The following is a 23,047-nucleotide window of genomic DNA, read 5'->3' as shown; positions in this document are numbered from 1 at the left end:
CATGGTATGATGATCATGCGCATGCGTTCTTTTGATTGGCAATTTTGTGACTTGCTGGACGATTTACTCTGACAATTAGGTCCTAATGAAGGCTCCGAAATTGTAGACAATTTAATATCGCTGTTTAATGTTAGCATCCGTTTACGCTGCTGTCGGGTGTCGCTTCCTTGCAAATTACGGTTGCCACGGTCTTGTTTGTTGAATGGCATTAGCGTTCTTTACCGGTTAAAAACACTCTCTGAGTTGAAAATAATCCCTGCACTTTTTAAAATGTTTACGTTAATCAACTTGCGGCTGAAGAATCAGTTGACCTCATACATGATTTCAATTTACGTTTCCCACGGCTGATCAGCTGCCCGTGGACACACGCATCGTTTACTGGTTACATATAACGGGACAGAGAAAAGGACATCTGAGTTAATGGATTTATGGTCTCACAACCTAAATGTCGTTAAAAGTACGTCTCGAATGGTCAACTGAAAGTCTAGGTTTAAATGACTCGCCTACCGGTCCGAAACAAAGTAAACTTCAACGACATATGACCATCAGGCCGGGTAAAATTTACTTTTTTTTCTTTCAGAACATTCTGCACTGGGCGAAGTCCCCGACCGGACGACAACCCTGTCTGGAAGGACTGGGTTCAGGCATAGACCTAGGGTCCACGGTTAGGGTTCCTTTTGACCACGGCGCAAGGATACCGCAAACTTTCAAAGGGTGTAATCCTTAAAGCCGATATTACAATCTGTCACCGATATTCTACACACAAAGTACCCCCCCCCCCCAAAAAAAAAAAATTGACTAGGTATGATAAATTGTTCAGCCTGAGTCCATCACAAATTGTTAAAATCGGTTCAATTCAGATTTTAATTGACTCTGCCCCTCCCCCCCCCAAAGTTTCACCCCCTCCAAATAAAACGAGAGAAGTGGACAGCGTGCATACAACGTTGACAAACCGTGAAAAGTACATGTATACAAGTTCTGTTTCATAATGCTTAAAGAAGCAAACCGAGATGCAGTCATTGAAGACATTCTCCAAGAATATTACATTTTTAGAATAGTACTCGAGCTGTTTTTCTTTCAACATTTCAGGTAAATAAGCATTGAAGTCTTGTTAATGCTTTGCGAAAGGAAACTTTCAATCCTTTTCATCGGCAAATCATGCAAATTCGGGAAAAGATAATCACATTACGTCAATTTTATCAATATTTGAAATTCAAAATGGCCGCCATTCTCCATATGATATGAAGTTTGTCGGAAAGTCATATGAGTGCGATTTCTCAATGCATGTGCCCCGGCTCAAGAAAACAAGACAGTGAAAGTTGATCTTTCTCTAAAGGCTTTGTAAGGAGTTTATGAAAGCTTTAGAACAGACTATTGAGAGATTTGGGGAGTCCGAAAATATACGGAGGCGCATTCTGTCTCAAGATTATTAATGCAAACACTTGAATGAATAACAACGTCCGTTGAAACACTCCTTCATGTCAAAATGTTTCGGCATTCTTCAATGAGTTTAAAGAATAACCTCGCTTCGGAGCCGTGAAGAATATCGCCTTTACTTAGAATGTTGGATTACCTCCAAGGATTATCGTAATTGCAAGTCGCACTGGAGTCTTTAAACTTTGAACAAGGGATGTGAACAGAAGTCTTCAAAAGCAGTGCTTCACAAGGTTGGCATTCAGAAAAGCGAATGACTGACTGGGGTCACTGTGTTTTTCTTGGGTACGACCGAATTGCAGTTTTTGAATCGCCGAGTGGTGAGGTGTCTATAGGGAACCGCCAACCGTGCAGAGCGGCAGCTGTTTATGAATTGCGAATTGTGCATGGAGGCGGCCATGATTGTTAACACTGAGATGTACCTGAGAGGCAGCCATATTGAACTCCATAGGTTCATGGCAGAACGCTGAACTTGACATCACAGCAAGAAAAGCGATATCACTTTTCCTTTTGGGTCTTGACTACAGAATGTAGGTCTATTCGTTGAGCAGTGCATTGTCCATTCACGCAATTTGTTAGGGACTGGTAGAAGTCAAATTTTCAAATGGAAATGAAACAAAATAAAAGTAAAAGATAATGGCGCGAGTTATACGCCAAAACGTTGACATCATCTTGTTCATGAAGCGTGGTGATAGAATTGGGTGTCACTATAAGTTCATAAAATGTCACATAATTATCCGACATCAACGCATATACGTCACGGAAACGTTTGCTTTTGGTACATTAAAATTCAGTGGAGGGCTTGGAATTTAATAATAAACGGTAATTATCGTAACGCCCGGTTGAAATCATCAATGCATAAGCTAACAAGATACAATCACACTTAATGAGTTTTTGATACATTATGGCTGCAGATATCCTGTGCATTGCGTTTTGGTATGATGCTTGACTTGTATCTTGAGGATAATGGCCTTTTTTCAAGCTGATTCAGTCGAATTGTGATGAAGTTATTTCAAATGGAAAAAAAAGTTTTGTGTCGTCTCCCTCGCAAGATCTGTCTCTGTCGCCGCTCCGGGTGTATTGGTGTTTTAGTACGTGCGCGTCGTGCTTCTCTATATCTCTTTCTATCACAGATTATTTAGGCATTTTTTATTTTGCTTGTTTCTTGTCGTTGTTTTGCCTTTCCATCCATCAATTTACGGTATCGTTCTGAGCCTGGTATGGTAAAATATCTCCAAGGTGAGACGGTGTTATTGGGCTAGAATATCATATCGTCTTGGAAGAAATCGTAAACCTTTGGAGATGAGAAAGATCAAATGTTTAACTTACCCGTTGGAGTCGTAAATTGAGTATATATAAACTTGAAACCCGTGTCTTCCGTTGGCGCTGCATCACTTATGAACCTGAGAGTGACCACATTGCCCATCGACTGGTGATCGGCGGGGAAAGTGCCCGTGCCGCCGCACAGCGTTACCTGCGGGATTTCATTGTCATTTCGAATGAGCAAAATGTCTCCCTTGTCATAGATGTAAACCCTGTCGCCGTTACCTCGGCATTGTTTCAAAATGGTGTCGTACATAGACGACAGGTCGAAAAGGTCAAAGCGAATGTTTATCCTTTTGCCAGGTTCGGCGTTTATGGTGACCATGCAGTCCAGTCCGTTCTGGTACGTCGTTTCTTCGGCGCCCCGATGCGAGTGCACTTCCCCTGTGGCGTAGCTGATATTGTGTATGCAGGCGTAGTTATTGACGTAGTCTTGAAGATATGCTAAAAAACAAAAGAACAGGCGGTCATTTATGCGAGGAACTGACTTCAACTTATAAGGGCGCAACGCGACGAAAAATATACCCTTAGATGGATGATATGTGCCGAAGAATTGGCGCCATAAGACAGAAATGAAGTTGATAAAACCAAGGTCTCTCCGCAGTACGCCACCTTCCCAACGGTCCCCTTTGATCGAAGGACCGTGATAAAACGCAGCTACCATCAGGTCATCATTTTTGAATCACTCGAAGACGGGTAACACTCATACGACCTAATACATTTTAAATAGATACATATAAATTTTCATTAATATTAATTTCATTATATTCTGCAAAACTAATACAATTTCTTCTTCAGCATAAAATAATTTGCTCAAATACACAATGTCAGTTTCGTCAACACAGCGCATTGTATGCAATATTTTATTGTTGACAAATGGTTTCTAGTCCTGACCATGCTGGTTTGTCGAGAATAGCAGCTATATGCATGCCGTTTTGAAGCATTGAATAATGGGTATTCTATATCATTTTGGGAGTAAAACTATAAAATATTTCACATACGGAACATAATTACTGAAAAAAACACGTCGATGATAAAAAAAAATTACTTCTAATGGAGCTATAATCTCCACTTCCTGTAGTTGACTATATGATGGCACCATCGCTACACAACATAATTCAAAACGAACACCTTTGTGAATCATTCATGGTAATGGGCCAGAGATAGTACGAAAATCGTCTACGAGTTGCCAACATTGAAGTATATGAAGAAACTATAGGGCTGTAGGTTGATAATTCCCGATCGCGGACTGACTTGCTACACTCAATATTACTTGTGACGTCACAGATTCTCTTACGTCAAAGGCACTGCATCTTGTGGCGCCTGAATTGTCTTGAAGATTTGGCCTCACAGCCTGCGACGAATACACGACATTTTCCGGTACAGACACGTTCGTTGCTACGATCACACTTACTAATCCCATTTCCAATCATACATCGATTTTTGTCTACAGCCTGCACCACCACCCCCCCCCCTCCCTCCGAAAAAAATAACCTACATGGTTAAGTTTTGTGACGTGTGCAATGAGAAAAAACGAAACAAAATGGCGCGGTAAGACCGTTCAGTAAATCGAAATCCAATAAAAAGATGCACAGTTGAATGTGCTATATTGACAATGGACTTCGAATTAAATTCGTCTGCCGTTGCTTTTATGTTGTTCGTCCATCGCCTAATACGAAAAATCATTCCTATTTTGTGAAAATCCCACGGCTCAATAAGATGTTTGCTTTCTACTCGGACTAGAGGAGAACTAAAATCCGGATTAGCATTCTTATTTGGCGGACTCAACACAAGAACCGCTACAAACGTCAGTTTTCCCCTGTCAGGGTATTCTCGTCACGTGCAAAAAAGGCACTCAAATTTAGTCCGCGACATTTGGGGAACTCTTGTCCGCCATATTTTGCAAACAAAATCTGAAGCATTTGCAGAATTATCTAAAACAAATCATCCGAAATTTTCTGCGATGTTTTTGGCGACTTCCCGTCAATAATAATTTGCCAAAAAGTAATTATGAACTATTCAAGGAAAATAATTGGCATCTCTATCAAAACTGATTAGCTGATGAACAAAAAATATTAAACATCTGGCGCTAGTCATATTTGGTGCATAAATGCAAATGAGACGACGAGTGCTCGGCTTTGCAAATTAGACATCTTCCATCTTGTCTAGTTAGACTAAATATTGACGACACTACAGCTATGAAAGTGTGATCAATAAATTTGATTTTTTTCAGTTGCAGCTGTTAGCTCCTTTATGAAGTATATTGTAATCTAAATTTTCTCCAAAACAATCGCAACGTTTTGTTTTCGTCTTAAACCTTCTGGTCGAACAGACAGCCTAGACTATTCAAAATAGAAAGTCATACACCTTGAGTTTGCCTGTGAAAAGGAATAGCGTCCTTATTTCTACAATAGCCAGAAATGATGTTTGCAAAAGGCATTACGCGTTAATCGGTGAATCGGCCGTTTAGTCAGGAACTGCCTTTAAACGAACCGTCAATTAAACCGTTCGATAATTTGCACATTAAACAAAGACGTCCAAACATTTCGAGGTAATATTTATTTCTCTTTGTTTAGCCGAAAGTAAATATTGCTTTTTTAGTAACTGCAGCAAGAGTCATTCTGTATTGTGGGTGAAAGGTCATAAATGTGACTGAATGACTGGAATTTTTAAAATGTCGTCTTTAAAGTATGCAAAGTGACGCGAATTCCGACAGTCAAGTTTACATGCTTTCTCCAGTCATCTGTAAACATTTTTCTCACTTTGCCTGCTTGTTCCATTACTGTCAAGGCGAAACATTTTTAAAAACACTGAAAAATTAATTTTGTTCTGACCGTGGTCTGAAACATTAATTAATGATTCGTTGTCAAGGTTATGAAAGAGAATTTTCTTCAAAGCATGCTTCAAAAGTGTGTACGGCCATCCGTAATGAGAATCCCGAGGGGTCAACGGGGAAAAGCGTATTTTCGAATCAAATGCGAGTTCTTCACGTCTGAGCGTCAGCGGAGACACGCAAATGGATATTTCGTCGTGGGGCCAGCGAGCTATTAAGTAGCTATGAACCCACAAAGACTCCCTTAAAACACGATCGATGTAGTCGGCGTTACAAAGCACGAAGAGGCGCCCTTTAAAATGCATTTTTTTTTCATTGAGGCATATTGTCAGATGTGAGAATGGAGCCATCCTCCATTTTGAACCAAATTGGCGAACGCATGATTTGAACTTCATGCCGCGTTAGAAATCAGACGAGATGATTCCCCTCTCTCGATGCAATTTAGGAGGGAAATTTTGTGTTGCATGGCAAGGAGAGAAGCGAAGAGAAAATTGCTCTCTGACACCTTTCATCCGAAAGGTCATCACACAAATACACAAAAAAGTCCCTATGAACAGAACTGCACCTTTCAGCATGGCAACAGAGAATACATAGAAAGAAACGCCCCTTCACAATTTCCGATAAAAAAGGATCAAAAAGAGGTGGTGATATTTCAGCTTGAAAGGGTTCCCGCGACGACTGAGTGACTACAAGTAAAAGGGTGCTAAAGAAAGCATCGTTCATGTCGCGATGATCTTAGTGTCACGATGAAATCCCTTGTATTTCAAGAGAAGATAAGGAACATTTCGTCTCTCCACTTTCCAACCTGACATTTCCACAGGTCATACGAAAGCTAGAGGGGAACCACGTGCATATAATATCGGCGTCTTTGATTTCTTTTGTGGGTTATTTTTTTTTTTTTTTTTTTTTTTTGTCTATTGTCAACGATGGGAACCTTGCAGTGAATTGCAAATGAACTCTTTTTTTCACCGAGATAGCTCACAAAAGTTTCGAGTCTTCGTTTGTTAGCGCATCCTGCATTCCAAGGGGCGCAAAATCTCCACATGTCAGTGTTTAGAACGCGCTGCAATAAACGGCGCACTAATTAATAATTAGCTACCATCACACTATACACTCCGTTGGCCCGCAGCCTTTTTCGTGACAAGGCCAATTTTCTGCAGCCATTCAACACATCTGGTCTGCCTACGACACAGCGCTTTATTGCACTACACGCGCTCAACTTTCATCAGAGGTAAAGAGTTTTATAAGGCAATATTTTGCGGCCACAAAATTTGAACACTGCAAAGATGATTTACAACTGAAACGGGAGTTGAATATTTCATATTGCTACGAATCACAGACCCAAGCGAGTTGTAAATTCATACCCGCATTAGTAGATATTTCCAAGTTAACCACTGCTCGTATATTTCTTTGCGTAAATGGGGCCGTCTTTTGACAAATAACGCAGTAAAATGTGCATGAATCGTAGTCCATTTCTACCGGTCTGTGTGTCGACTAAAATAAAATACTAGATTCTGTGCATCTGTTCCAACGCATGCTCTCTGCTACAAACTCCGTGTAATAACCTCCAACGATCTATGTTACCGGCGTTGCTGGGGCAAGCTGACTCGTGGGTGATTATTGCTGTTGTAATCCAATCGCAAATTATGCGCAAATCATACAGAGATCATTACGCATGTAATTGTACAGAATCGGCGTCTAATAATCAATGATGAGGGTGGGTCATCCAATGCTACTGCTAGCAATTATTCTGTATGTTCTTTTAAGAATTGTGTGGCAACATTAAAACGGTCACTTTTCCTTTTCTTAGAATGGATAATTGCTTCCTCTCTCTCTCTCTCTCTCTCTCTCTCTCTCTCTCTCTCTCTCTCTCTCTCTCTCTCTCTCTCTCTGTTTTTTTTTCAATCTGCCGTCAATCTTCTCATTGCACTAATGCAGTTTCTCTTCCGTTGCAAGTTTAAACTAGTTTGTCCCGTTTGATCCTTCTTTCCGGGGATTTTTTTTAATTTGAAATCCGTTTCCTCGGAACCTCATTTCTTGTGTCACGCAAACTCACTGCATCTTAGTCATCGCCACATCATCAGGTTACCATGGATACAGCACTGCAAGGATGACTGGGCTAACTTAAGGCAGGCGCGTTCCGGTTTAAACATCTAAACGTTCGTCGACCGTCGGAGGAAATTACTAAGTCGCGAATTGTTCGAAAGACGTTCTTGTCATAGCCATTCTGGTTTGTTCCAGGGCAATTTGTAGGAGACTTTCTCAACTTGTACGTGGCTTTTTGAAAAGCGTGTCATGGGAGAGAGAATAGCTTTCTTCCTTTTCTCTGCCTGAAAGGACGCTCTAGTGAGTCTGATTAAACAGGGTAAGCGAAGCGGAACCGCCAGCGATGCGATTTCTCCATGATTCCAACAACCTTCACTCTGTGCCTGTGTGTGATAGTGTGAGAGTATGTGCAGTGTGTGGAGAGAGAGAGAGAGAGAGAGAGAGAGAGAGAGAGAGAGAGAGAGAGAGAGAGAGAGAGAGAGAGAGAGAGAGAGAGAGAGAGAGAGAGTCTGTGTGTGTGCAGTTCCTAAAGCCTTTACGTTTATCAAGAAAAATCGTCAATACAGGCTCCATTAGCCGTGAATTTACATCAATTTTCAAAATCGATCCACAGCTGCATGAATTGCGGAAATAGACGAATGCTGAACTAATACTGAGACGATGGAAAAATAATACACAGCTGTGTGTCGTTCAGGTTCATGGACGCTATGAATAAACGTTAAGAAATAGACCACACGACTTTCTTAACACTTCCGGTAATGTCAGACGTTCAAGGTATTCATTATATGCTCGAATTTAGGTCTCTGCATGTATATATGAATGTGTGTATCCATGTCTCTATATGTATGTATGTATGTATTTATGTATGTACGTATGTATGTATGTATGTATGTATGTATGTATGTATGTATGTATGTATGTATGTATGTATGTATGTATGTATGTATGTATGTATGTATGTATGTATGTATGTATGTATTTATGTACGTTTCTTTGTATGTATCTAGTATGCATGCATGCATGTATGCATGCATGCATGCAAGTACGTATGAATTTTTGTATGTATGTATGTATGTATGTATGTACGCATGTCCAATATAGGAAGTAAACATCGAAGAAAATTAATGATCTGGTGTTGGTAATTGAATGATAAAAAGCGACCGAAAAGGCTTGTCTCCTAATCAGCCAATCACGTGGACTCTGTGACGCTTACATGAATCATTCCATAAGAACTATCCAGCATAACAAAAAAGCTGACCGGGTATAATTGGGGACGACACAAAACCCCATCGTCATTTCTAAATTATTTAAAATCGAATCAGAAAAATTTTGATGTTAAGACAGAATCTCCCTGTAGCCTGATTTTAGGTGCAGTTCGAGACGGGCAGGGTAACACCTCCGCAACAGAATGTGTTGTTCGTTGACAGTTCACACGAACACGAAAGTGACTGAAGGTAATGAAGTCAATATGCTACTCCCGGGCTGGCCTATCAATAGTAGCCACTTCGAGGACAACATATGCATGTGTAAGAAGCTAGGGCTTACTAACACCGAACCGGTCATTTAATACAAACAGATCTATGATAATAACCTCTGTAAATGAGAATAAGATGGCTTCCCGATCTCGTCTTCTTGAACGAGCGGAAAATCTGAATGTTTCATCCTTTTTAAAACCGACACTCGGGAACTCTGACGCGTTCAGTGAGACTCAAAATAAGATGACATCACTTCGTTGCCACGCTGAATGAGGAATGAATCGGGCGAGTTAGGTTTGTTAAGGTGGTACGCACCTCAAAATTGAAAGATTAAATTAGACTTTTACTCAAACTTTTCTAAAAGGAAACTTTAAACCATTCTATTTCAAAATCAAAAATATAAATCGGGGATCATCGTGAAACCTTTGGAACTATGCAGACAAATTAAATAAAATTCACCTATATTTGAAATCCAAAATGGCCGCCATCCCTGTGTTAACCCCCATAGGTTAAAGTTTAATTTTGAATTTTCTCAAAACTGAGACGGTGGAAACTTTATTCATTCTAAGAGCCCAAATGAGCCCACACAAGCTATACAAAAGAGAAGAAATGCAAAAATTTGAGTGTCCGTACACCTTTACCCGAGATGCATTCAACCTTATTTTTAACAGCAATGATCACAAATCGGTTAAAGGGTCACAGCTTGAGATCAAGAGCTTCAAGAAGTTTATTTTTTAGTATCATATCAGTGTTACACTGTGATATTTTTATTTTTGAGTTTGCTACGATCAACTGTTGAACACTTATATTGTTATTTCTCCATTAACAAGACAGGTCCAACATGCGCAGATATGACGGTCTTCGCCCTTTATGTCAAATTGAGCAAGACATTGAACCCGTCAATGCAGAAGATAGTGTGATACCGATAGGTGATAGTTGGTAACTTCAACGCCCTTTCAACAAAACACAGACAAGGAGAAAAATGATGTAGGCGCGTTTGACTATTGTGTCATCGACACCGAGCGATGACGTGTGCAGTTAGCAGATTCGTGACTGTTGCAATCAGTTTTCCGACTGAGCAAAATCAGTGAACAGTTTCATGACTGATGCCGCAGTCAGTCCGCTGGATGTCTTCTGACGTTGCGAAATCCTGGAGAATGCAGCGACCAGTCTGAGAGCAGAAATGATACTTAGGCGGACCTATTTTGTGATAAAGCTTTAAAGTAAGATCGAATAGCATCGTCAGCACCGTCTTGGTTAATCAATAAAATGTTGCCAAAAGGAGGGTCAAAGTTTTCGCTGCAAGTGCAGTGTTTTAAACATCTGTTGTAACACTACCTACAAGGCTTTGCGTCATATCGTTACGGTGACATGTCAACAACCTTCGAACGGTGGCACTCAGATTAATTGATACACTTCAACGTCTCATTACAATGTAGTAATTAAGTCATTTGTCCATTCGTTTTGTTTCAAAACGACTTCGACGGAGGAACACATCAGTCGAACGAGTGTAGCTTTTCCAAACCGGGCGTCTAATGATGTGGGATTTCCCGCGCTCGTAAGTTCCAAACGAGAGTTTTAACACCGCTCGGAGATGAATCATTGAACGCCTGCAGGAACGCGTTTAGGAAAATCGATCTTCGACACTTACTACACCAGCAAGGTGATTCTCGCAAATTAAGCTTCCAAACGCCATCACATATAACAATTAAGCTGAAGAACGCAAAGTAAAACGCACATTTAGGCCTGTACGAAAATGCATTTAACTCGAAATAACATTCAGAGCTGTTTGCATACAGAACGAGCTGACTATGCAAGAAAGCGAGTGTTCGAGCTGCCATTGAATCAGCAAATGGTTGTTAACGTGATTATAATTTTTCCCCTTTTTCTTCGAATCCCAATCCAAAATGTTGCATTGGTCGTTTCCAGGTACTGATAGCCACGTGATGAGTAAGCGAAGACTCGGGCGTTCTGATTCGTCTTATACTGAAAATCTGGGCCGTAGAACGCAACCTTGTTTTCAGATATTTTCCAATCATTTTCCGACCGGCCTCCAGGGAAACACGAGGCTTCGCTATGGCTTCTCAAAGCTCAGTATTGATTAGCCCCATGAACAGATGCGACCCTCTGCGAAGCTTAACTAAACCCTCCAAGGATACTGCAAAATATACTCTCGATTTTTTTCCGCCCATATTAAATCTCTTCTTGTTTGTGTTTACCATCGAGAATCGAAGTATAAAAGAAAATGTTTGAGTTTTTCCACGAGAAAATACGATTTTTTTCTTTTAATTGCACCTTCAAAACAGAGATAAGGTTTAATTCCTTATCATGTACAGTATGCTGAGTTCGTTGAATAGTGGATGATCATCGTCAAACATTAATATCCAAACAAATGTACAAAAGCTCTCTCTCTCTCTCTCTCTCTCTCTCTCTCTCTCTCTCTCTCTCTCTCTCTCTCTCTCTCTCTCTCTCTCTCTCTCTCTCTCTCATATGCTCCACATGTTATATATATATATTGTACACACAGACATTACATACATACATACATACATACATACATACATACGTACATACATACATACATACATACATACAGCATGCCTGTGACTCATATATTCAAATCATATACAATTGATACGCAACATTATATCGTGAACTCAAAGTCGTGTCTCCGTCCTGCGAATTGCGTATAATTTTAGCTGACACGGAGCGTTTCGCCGCATTTTCCTGAACTGGCGCCATGTCCCGTGTCTATTGCACATTAATTGCGTTAGCCGCGACAGCCGCTTTGCATTGTCTTCCGAGTCAAATTGTGCGCCTTTTATTTTACAGCCGTCAATCCGTTATCCAGGGGCGCGAGTGACTCTCTTTAAAAAACAACGAAGGGTCGGCAGAAAAAGATATTTCATCGACTTAACAATTTCGGTGATGAATAAAAATGATATGACCGAAATTTATGAATATGCTCTAATCTATCATGATGTGTGATAAATGGAGCGCGCCGATCGATAACAGTGATTGTATATCCACCGATATGACTTTCTTTATACCTTTCTCTTTTCACTATTATTTCATAATTCACAAGGATCTGCTTTACAAGTACAATATCATATCACGGGAGACCAAATAATCATAATTTATCGATGGTGGTGGTAGTTATGAATTATACACAATACATTCGCGTCTATTCTGATATAGATTTATTATTTTTTTCATTCAGGTTTTTCGAGATCGGGGCATGCGCAGGTCATTTCTTGTTGAAAGAGGGTTTGAAATGTCAAGCTTTGTATAGACAGAGTGGAGCCAACCATCGATCGGGCTAACTTTTTTTACGTTTCGAGCGTATGTATAATTCAAACATGCCTGAATGGTCTTGAATGAAGAGTAGAATGACAGCCGGGACTGGATCCGTCATCGGTAGAAAATGGTTCGCGCATGGCGTAACTTGCAATGAATTTTACAACCCGCTTTGCGAGTCGTTCGGGAAGGGGTGGCTGATCTTAAACAACCAACTGCTGGGAGAGCGTTTTATGAAGTCTGGAACAAAAAGCGAGTTAATAAAATAGCTCAGTGAAGATAGCTCTGCAGTGGAGCCTTTCAGATTTCAAAGAGGGATAATGAGTTACACGGACCATTGATGGAGCATTTTGTCGGTGTAAACGTTCCTAACAATTAGGGGATCGTCCTTTTAATTATATCAATGAACCGTGTCCGCGTGACCCTCACCTCTGACCTCTTCCCGTCGCGTTTCCATCGTGCATTGTAACGCTAATTGTGCGTAATTCATTTCTTTTCAAAAATGTCCATTTCGTTGTCTGTTCTCGATTCAAATCGCTACCGTAATGATTTCTGTAATCGATTGGAGGGAAAAGTCGAGAGGGCATCGCTTTGTATTACGGGGACCATGTTACAAATTCGCAGCTACCATTGAATCCTAGATGTTATTTGAAAAGTGATTCGGCAGCTTCTTTATTTTTTGACATCCAGAGAAGCATTCTAGCGAGCGCATCACCTTTCATACGCGCCAAATAAACCGATTCTGTTTCATGTCACAGAGAGAATAATGATGGGATTGTTGATTTGCTCGTAAAAACCGCTAACTGCGTCTTTAAACAAATAAACTCCGAAATTAATTTTTAATCAGGATAAATTACTTTCGAGCAGGTGTCAACTTCAGATTGCATCACGGCGATCACTCGGCTTCGCTTTTCCCTGGCGATCGTCAGTGACGGAGGAGTAATTATTTCAACATCGGGGTCATGAAGAGAAGAGGTGCCTAGCCATTTAACAGTGTGCCCATGCTCCAATCACGACGGCGTGAACTGAATACGAAACTACCCCGGTTCCTCTGCTGCGTCAGACAGGGTTCTTATAGCCCGGAGTAATTTGATTCTCATGCGCTCGCAGAACAGAAAAAGCTTTTATGTTGGCATGGCAACGTTTATTTCCAGATGAAGTCAAGGGTATCTTTTCCTAGCTGAGTAAAACAAACAGCAACGATGTAAAATATCCATAAAGCCATCTGAAACCTGAGAGCGACTCCTGAATATCAAAACTTGATATCAAGGGGGCGGATTCCTGTATCTCTAGTACGAAGATATGTTTAAATTTTTAATTTTCTGTCATGCTTACGGGCAGTTTTTATGTATTGTAAGCCGTATGCAAAATTGAAAATGTCGCGTTAACTGACATTTTTCTGACTTTCAGAGTAAACACGTCATATTCGTTCACGAAAGCTAACACAAGAAGAAATCTCTGCGTCATTAGCATGTAGAATTCAGTGCTTGCCTGAGGGTTTCTTAAGATTAATGAATACGAAAATGACCCCCTAAGATAACGTTGCATTGTACCACCGCTTATCATGGGTCCAGGATTCTCCAGTCTTGCCCTGCCTGTGGCAACTGCATGTGATTTTTGTACGGTATAAATGAGATTCCGTCTCCCTTTCCGATGAAGTGAAGCGTTGCGCTGCCGTTTTCACACATCTGTCATTGATGACGTAACATCTGTGACACATGGACACTGAGAGAACCCTTAGAAGAAAACTATCGGACGCACTCAGGTTCCAGATTGACACATCTTCCCGTTAATTTATTCATGGCTTTGCTAAGATGATTGTTTTTGCATTTATAATCTCTCATCCTACATTGATGACTAAATCAAGCACTCAGCTTCGACCTCTCTCTCTATATATATTGAAATTCTATTCCGAAATCGAACTTTGCGTTAATGAATTTGGAAGCTGCATTAATTTATTGCTAGCTGAGATTTGTGAAAAGGCTCTCCACACAAAACTCGTCCCGCGGTCATGATATATTAAACGTTCATTAGCTGTAATTTTTCAGATGCATATGCTTTCTGTAATTTTATTTTGTCTTGTTTTTCAATGACACCTACTCGTTATACTAACAAAATCATGTTTAAATGCCGAGTGTTTAAATTTCAACCCAGACTATTTGTTGAAATGTCCAATGTTACTGTTGAAAGCTGAATTTTAGTCTAGACTAAAATTTACATGTCATCAATGTCTTTGCATTTTTTGTTACAAAAAACGTTACGTTGACAAGACACACACATCATATTTTGGAGGAGAAAATAACGTAAAATCATACCGAAATGTTATCAAACATCAATTACCCCTTCTTTGAGATATGGACACTTATTATAAGCTTACTAGCCAGCTAATAACGGAGCAGCAGTGTTAGTATCGTGGCCGCCGACGCCATGGCTACACAGACATAACTTGCGTGCACGGCCGTGAAGGGCTCCCGTGTTCAGCCGAGATGGGAAGAGGTCAAAGTTGTGATACATCACTGAACTGCGCTGGTATAAGTCGGCTGTAATAATATGTTTTATCCTAAATTCAAATGTCGAGAGAAGGCCAAAGTCTTCCTACAGGTATGAATATGAGCATTGTCGCGACAAATTAATTTTAATTACATGCCTTCGTATGTAAGCATTATACACAATGTTCCCGCATTATCATGGTATCGCTTCTTGAATGCATACTAAGTCTTCAAGTTGACTTCAGATCTCCATGACATGTAAAAATGTACGATCATGGAAAATATCTACTCTAACAGCAAGAGTATCTTGAACACAGATCTTTCGGTTAAAATGACGCCATCAAGTTAATTCTCTGGGATAAACTGCGTGGTAGAAGCGGGGACTGGCATTTCTTTGAGGTAAACGTTTCGTGGACAATATTAATATTACACGATAACAGAATAACCACGACATCATGCGAGTATGTACGCAGGGAATCGGGTTTTCAGATAGATATCTAACGTTCGCCATCATATCCTTTGTACTTTAGCTTTTCCGTGCACAATGGTTTACTAGAACTTAAATATAGCAGCTGGAGGCCTGCTGTGAATTTAAAGGACCAGTAACTTCATTCTTTAATGCGTTTTTCAGCAGTTTTGTTATTTTTGTCAACTACAATTTATTTATCTACTCCCTAAAAGCATGTTGAGATACCAAGTATTTTCAGACTCAGTCAACTCAGTCTGGACATGTTGAGATCGCATTGTTCTTTATTGACAAGTGAATTCTAGTCCGGACAAGAATCCAAACGTAAAAAAAACAGTGCACATGTTACAGATGTCACTGCTTCTGGGCCTTTAAGTGACCAATGATTATTCACGATGGTATAAAATGATGACCAAGAACACAGCATCATGGGAAATTAGAAAACGTCAATATCTGAGAAATGGAAAATTTTGCGTCACTATACCCTTTTAATGTCATTTCGTGGTCACTACAAATCTGATAATTTAAGTGTCTGCTCTCAACAAGTCTGAAAAATAGATATACTTTGGATTCTGTTGGTGACGTGACGTTACACTCATATTGAAACAACAAGTACGGGTGATATTAATGTGCCCAATGGGTGTGTAGGTTTTTCTTTCCACGACATGGTTAATTCCTCTTACGACGCAAATGACAGAAACGTCAGTGTTCCCAATGCCATACCATAGTGCTTTGTCCATCCTCATGGTTTTTGTGAGAGCTTGGAATCCTAGGCTGCTGCCTCTTGCCGAAGACGATTTTTCACAATTGACCCCATTTTGCCATGGACGTCATCTTGGCGGAAGACCTTAGCTTTGGACGACATTTTGCCATTAAACCACCTTCGCATAGATACAAGTTTACCAAATCCGCGTTTTCCTAATTAAAAATACTATTAATAGACGATTTACGTCGATGACACAAGTTTTCCTTGGACGCCATATTGCCGTTTTCGAATCCACCTGCTTTTTAAGTAACCTACTTGAAGTTTAGTTTTCCAGTGAAAGCTAGTAAAGGAAAGTATGTTCCGCGAAATTATGGAAGTTAGAACACATGTGAAAGACTAAGTGCGTGAGAGCCATGTGACCATGTACCTCCCACCCCCATCCCCTATCCCGCTATTTTTGAGTGAGTCTTTATAATTACTTGACCCCGTGCAACGTGACGTCACATGAAAAAAAACACTCTTTCCTTCTAAAAGGTTTTGGAGTAATTTCAGATAGTGGCAGAGTTAACTCGAGTGAAAAGCTTTCGAAGCCTCTTTAGACAGTCTAGTGCTACAGGAAGTAGGGAAAGTGTATGCAAAAAGGGGCATTTTGAGACGATGACTGGGTGAGATAATACGACAAACTGAAAATTGTTTGCTGATTTAAACTGACACCGTAGGCGACTTGCGCTATCTCGTCATCACTTTGCCATGGTAACAGAATGGAAAAGGCTTGTTTGAAGGACGGGAACGTGCGAAAGGCTTCTCGGTTTGGGTGGCAGAGTGTCACCTCTTGTGGAAAAATTTGCATATTCTGCTGCGTGACTTAACTACGCAAAAGACAAAATGAAATCAGAACGGTTTCAAAGTCAGGGGCGATGAGCCAACGCCCAAATCTAAATACATCGAATTTTCCCTTACTGCTGAGCGCTTTTCGAATTTGAGCTACTCGTTTATGCCATGCTTTTTGAAAGGCACTGCAAGACCGTTAAAACAAAACAAGAGTTGTTTGAATCTTAATCGACATAAGAAAGGATTTATTCAGAGGTATTTAATTTCTTACTAGACGGCCTTTGTATTGCGAACTGGTGTACCGTAGAGCGGGTGGCTTCGTCATTTCTACTGCAGCGCACATCGTGTTCACGACTGCAAATTTCAAATTCCCTCATGGCTGCAAGTTCAAAAATGGGGAACACAACAAACTCATTGTGAACAATCAGGCCGGGTAGGTGAATGCGTTCTCGACATATAGGCAACAATTAAATTCTCAGCATTGACCAGTTTTACGTGCTAAAAACCGAAGTCCATCGGAGCAGATACATCGACGCGTCTATTGTTCATCGTTTGAAGGTCTGCAGTGTCGTCCTTTCATAGATGTGAGTCCCTATGAAAGAGGCTCGTTAAGGCCCATTCAAAGAATCCTTCATTGATTATGACACAGTCGACAAGGCCTACACTTTGACTCATTAGCGCCGGTTCGTCTCCATGTGTCTTTGTTCTGCGATTTTTTGTACTTCCTTCTTTTTTGGGGGGGAGGGTACCACAAAACCATCATTTTGTAAATCAAATTATTCCGCTAGGTACAAGCGACTTTTTCCGCCTGTGTATGCAGTCACCATGCAGGACCGTCGCTTTTGTCCGTGCCATCTGAAAAGCGCCGGCTGTGTTTGTTCCCGTCAATAAAGCCATGTAAAGCAAGTCTCCTTTTTATACAGTGACAGCGCTGTCCGCACACGGTCAGATTTGCATACTTGCAGGGCCAACCCCATTTTACGACCAGCCATAACTCATTTTATGAATGTGAATAAAACGGCACCTCCTCGCTAATTCACTGCCGATCAATCAATACCTAATTTTTAGTTAACAAGCACGTAAACTGGCAATTGAAACAGTGTCGGCCCCTCCCGACTAATTAGAGACGCCGCAGACCGTATATCTCTCGCCATATATCACCAAATTTGCAGAGACGGTGGTGACAGCAGTGACACGTACGGGGTTTCAATTTCTTTTGTTCGAATAATGATTTCAGGCAGTTTCTGTCGGCAGATCGCTTTGCTTTTTTTTATCATGAACGGCTGTGTGGTCTCAGAATAAATCTTGTCTACAAGACAATAAGGTATAAATTACATTTATTTTATGTGGTATGGTACTAACTTCGGCCTCATTCTCGGTAGATATATGGAGTAGATTGCCAGACAAATTCACCATGTTGAAGCAGCCACATATATTCACGGGGAGACAAGTATCTCGTGAACGTTTCACCGAAGCCCACTCGTTCCAAGCGAACCCCGTGACATGAGATGAATCTCGTCCGTTCTGCGCGTGTTGCCAAAACTGTCTTTTGTGAGATAGGGTGGTTAAAATGGGAGTTTTAACAAACAGTCCTTCGGCCAAGATTTAGGGGAAAGTTTTCCTACGTAATATGCACGGCAAACACACAATGGGTCATCGAATGACTGCAAAACAAACAGCAGTTCAGAGTGAGAGAAAAAAACCCGCATTCAGCTCTATAAGCTGTCAGACAATATTGCAGAGCCCATGCCTGAACCGACGGTGCAACTCAAACAAGGAGGGTAAACTAAAACCAGAAACTGTTCAAATGTTTCGTTTACTCAACGGTCAGCGCAAAGCTTGGTGGATTCGTACACGTCTATGCTATTTTGTATTCAGGTCGGGTTACATTTTCCTATAAACATACATTCGCGGCTCTCTGTTTTCTTTTCAGATTGCGCCCGGAACCCTGAACCCGGGAACAGATTTTTACGAACTGCTGTCAAAACACTGGACTCACTTCGGTATGTTTACCAGAAATAAACTCGACCGGATCCGGAGCTGCTCAGAGAACGGCGTTAATAAACGAATATCATGCGGCCTCGTACACTATGCAAGCACATCGGTTATCGGTTTTCACATTTTTTTTCCGTCGACACAATGCCTTATAGATTATGCAGGGCCTAGTGGGAACTCACTCGATGACAAAGGCTTTGTGAATGGTCTCAAAACAAACACTAATTTGTACTAGATTCATCACCGCCTTACACAGTTTGCAAACCACTGTCCTTCCCGAACGACACCAGCGGAAATTCCACGTCCAGCTCTGTGGGGTTCATCGTTGAAATTTTGAGGAGAAGTTAAACGTGTGCGTAAATCAACATCTGAGTTACTTTGGCTGTCATGTTCTCATCTACACAACCGCGATCTGTAACTGTTACAGTCGCCACATATATCATCATTGCTTCCTATACTTCGGCGCATTTTTGACAGTTGAGATGGTTCACACACTTCTCAGAAGTTCTACACTCCAGCAGTGTGTGCCTGCTCTCAAAATATCGCTTTCTCGGCGGCACAACCACCGGGTTTCCACGGACTCTCTTTGTTAAATTGTTGGCGATTAAATGTCATTCATAGTGAAGAGGAAAAATCAATGCAATGTATCTCGGCAGTCACCACTCAACAACTGCCATGGTTCTGTATACACACAGACGCTGTTACGTACCAGCCGTACACATACACACGCTCTCTCGATATCAAATTTACTTTTTTGTGTAGGATCTCGCAAGTAGAATATTACGCGCGAATGAAGTAGCCATAAAGCTAAAAAGAGGTAAATTATCGCCCCTACTTACTCGTTCGGTGCTGAAGTCCCTGGGTCCACACTAGTATGAGTGAAAGTATAGAGAGACGTATTACCGACCGTACCATGTTTGTTGAAGACGCCATAATGAGCAAGTATTGTGCATAACAAAGACGTTCTCTAGTGGTCGACCACGGCAGCACAGAAGGCGCACTCCGTAAGTAAATGCTATGGAGTCGGCCCTGTTTGCGCTATGAGCGTACACTGGTCGTCCAGCGAGGACACTCGTGAAGAATCGGCGAAGGCTCTCTCACGTCAACTCCGCGGTACCCCATAAAAATTTTACACTCATTATATAATTGCTGCGGACACTTTAAGTGAAAGCAGCGGGTTGCCAGTTAAGCCCCGCCTCAGTCGTTTACAGCTCCTTGTCGTCCCGAGGTTGGAATGCGATAGACTAGGTTGGCCGAGGCTGTCCTGTTTATGTAGAATGTGACCCCAATTGTTCCGTCTTGTAGCAAGCACTGCAAGCCAATCTTGTGTGAAATCACAAAAATCCGCGCACACTCAAGCGTAAGCCGGTGTCCAGATTCACTCAAGCAAGCAACCAATTGGGGGATTATAGGGGTTCACAAAATGAAGAATTTCTCCCAGCGATGAATCCAAGTGCCTCTTGCTCTTCATCTATAGTGTAATGAGTCACCTTTCGCTTTCAGCGGCCACAACGGCACAATGCAGTGAAACAAAACCCGTGGAAAAAAATCGCAGGATCACTGGGGTTGCGCCCGGCGTGGGCACTGTACGACAGAAGGGAGCCTTAGCTTAGCGTGAAGTCTCACTTCATAGCAGTGGCGACAGTGGGAACGATGCGTCGTGTAGGAATGTGAGTATCACGGACTTAACTTGAACTACTAAGTTGTGGCCTCTGTGGATTAAACATAAAAAAATCTAATCCCACCGGTTGCTCAGGAAGGATGTGCACGAAATTGCATAGTTTGTGCGATCTGACTCTAAAGAGGGCGATCAGGCAGACTGGTATCACAGATAATAACAAATGGCCGTGCAATTCCTCTGGGTAACCATGAACAGGATCCAGATGGACAACTGTACCTGAACAATAGTCCCGGAGGGATCCACCATTTACTCGCAGCTCGGGAAAAGTCTCGGGATCACAGACAGGGTCGCACGATGGCACATAGAAAATCGCACCTCGCCCGAACTGAAAACGCCAAGCGCGCTGAACAGTGAGCTGTCCAGATTCGACTGAAAGCGTGAGTGTCTGACGCCGAGTTTCTCGTCGAACGTCCCCGCTGACACAGTTTCATTCAAGACATGAATGATAAATGAAGCTAAAGCGGCAGTGATAAGATTGGGTCACTTTATATTCCACATATCCCATTCAGGCGCTACGTTGCGCTCTAGGGATATACAGATTTTTTATTTTTTATTTTTTGGCGCTCATCCATATTTGCCGGCTGATGTGTCTTACTCAGCATGAACTTTCCAGCCCGCCCCTCTCTCTCTGGTTTATTCTCAGGGAGAAAGCTGCTCTTGAAAAATTATGTAAAACTCTCGAAGACAAATTATAAAACGGTTCAAAGTACATATCAATAAGGAAATTAACGCTCGAGACATACAGGCAGAGCAGTATATGCATCCATCCAGCCATTTATACATCCATCCATACACATACATACATACATACATACATACATACATACATACATACATACATACATACATACATACATATATATTAAAACCGTGATTTATTTATTTATATATATATATATATATATATATATATATATATATATATATATATATATATATATATATATATATATATATATATATATCACAATACAGTTTCCCAGTTAATGTTTCGGTCACAATTACCGAATTCCCACTTTTATCCCATTGGACGTTACATCACACAACATCCCCACAAGATAAAGGCTTGTAGCCTATAGTAAAGAACTTAGTCCCAACAAACGAAAGATAAAGTGGGCGATGATCCGCCGATAAGCTCAGAATAATAATGTAAACAAGCCATCCTAAGCACCGCTGGGGAGCAGCAAATGTGTTTGATAATACTAACTGAAAGGCGATGAAAACGCCCTGGAGATGTAAGAACACCATACCAATTAGCGACCGCTCATCAAAATGGAGGACGAGCACAAGCAATCTGTGTCACTGGGGTGTACAATGTCTGATGCATCGCTGAGGGCGCTCTTCAACTGTTATTATGATCAGAAGTTAGATGCGGAGATATTTATAACATTGAGATAGTTTATAAGTATAGAAATGAATCTAACATAGGCACTGTTTTAAGCTCACTCGGAAAATCTTTTGTTGTATCGATTTCCGTAAAAGTATAGTCTTCAGATTCGGGGAAAGCTTGGCTCAATTCATTCATTCATTAGTGGGTGTAACTTTTGGTTTTCATTCACATATTTCCCTGAACATCGAAATAACTTACGATGTGTCTGCCGGTAATGATTGCTAACTCACCACAGTTGGTGTTAGAATTATGAGGGGAAGAACATGATGACAAGAAAAAGTTATCCCATGTAGAACACGGGAATCATTTGCAAATAAACTCGAACCTAAGATTCTCAACGCTTTGATGAGTGCGAGAGCAACCGTGACAAAACACATACCAGACGCTAAAGCTATTTTGGCCAAAAGAAGTAGTCACGTTACTTCATCTGAGCTATAAAAGTTACACATGTTATCTCTCTCCCGTGTAAGCCCTTCAACAGGTTACAAAGGTTTCACAACTTTCGCGGGAAGCTTGCCAAGCTTGCTGATGAAAAATGCGAAAACATTAAATGATTGCCAATACAAAACCTGAAAAAAGAAGAGCGTGTTATGCCTCCTTGACAGGTCTTATAACCCAACCAAAGCAAAGACGATAAGGCGCGATAAGTCAGAAGACTGATCGCCACACGCGCTGATCGTCCTTATCAGCGCGCTTTCTCGCGGTGATATGGCATCATCACAATGCGCGCCCTCGCATTAATCATTCTTATCAGCGCGCGTTCTGCTGTCGACAACCATTCTACACGCTATTGTTCTCTATTTGTAGCTGCAGTGACAAAAGGACATAACTAAATTGAGTACCTGTGAAAGATATCGCGATGGGCAAAAATTTCCCCTTGCCCTAAAGTAATATTCAAACTGAAAGATAGTTTCTTGTCTAGTTCCCTAGGCTGTGTCAAAATGTATAGCGTTCAATTTGTCAACATATTTAGCTTGGTGTATTTTATAGTATCTTAGGTTGTAACCTTGGTAAAACTTGGCGTGGAAACGTTTCGATTGCTTGCTGTATAGCAAAGAGCTTTCTTTCTTCGAGTTCCCTC

At 41.1% G+C, this 23,047-nt stretch overlaps 1 protein-coding gene across 1 annotated transcript in view; it reads right to left on the bottom strand.

Moving 5' to 3' along the window:
* LOC139148227 (neuropilin and tolloid-like protein 2) overlaps window positions 1-21,033 on the bottom strand; it is a 45,450-nt gene extending 24,417 nt beyond the window's left edge. The window contains exons 1-2 of the mRNA XM_070719540.1: window positions 19,735-21,033; window positions 2,764-3,201 (exon numbers count right to left, since the gene is read on the bottom strand). Of these exons, the coding sequence (XP_070575641.1) occupies window positions 2,764-3,201; window positions 19,735-19,828 (532 nt within the window). The 5' untranslated portion in view covers window positions 19,829-21,033. The remainder of the gene's footprint in view (window positions 1-2,763; window positions 3,202-19,734) is intronic.
* Between the last annotated feature and the right edge of the window lie 2,014 nt (window positions 21,034-23,047).

Source organism: Ptychodera flava, chromosome 13 (genome assembly GCF_041260155.1).
Source record: "Ptychodera flava strain L36383 chromosome 13, AS_Pfla_20210202, whole genome shotgun sequence".
In the NCBI taxonomy this organism is placed as follows: domain Eukaryota; kingdom Metazoa; phylum Hemichordata; class Enteropneusta; family Ptychoderidae; genus Ptychodera; species Ptychodera flava.
This window is presented reverse-complemented; position numbering and strand designations above follow the sequence as displayed.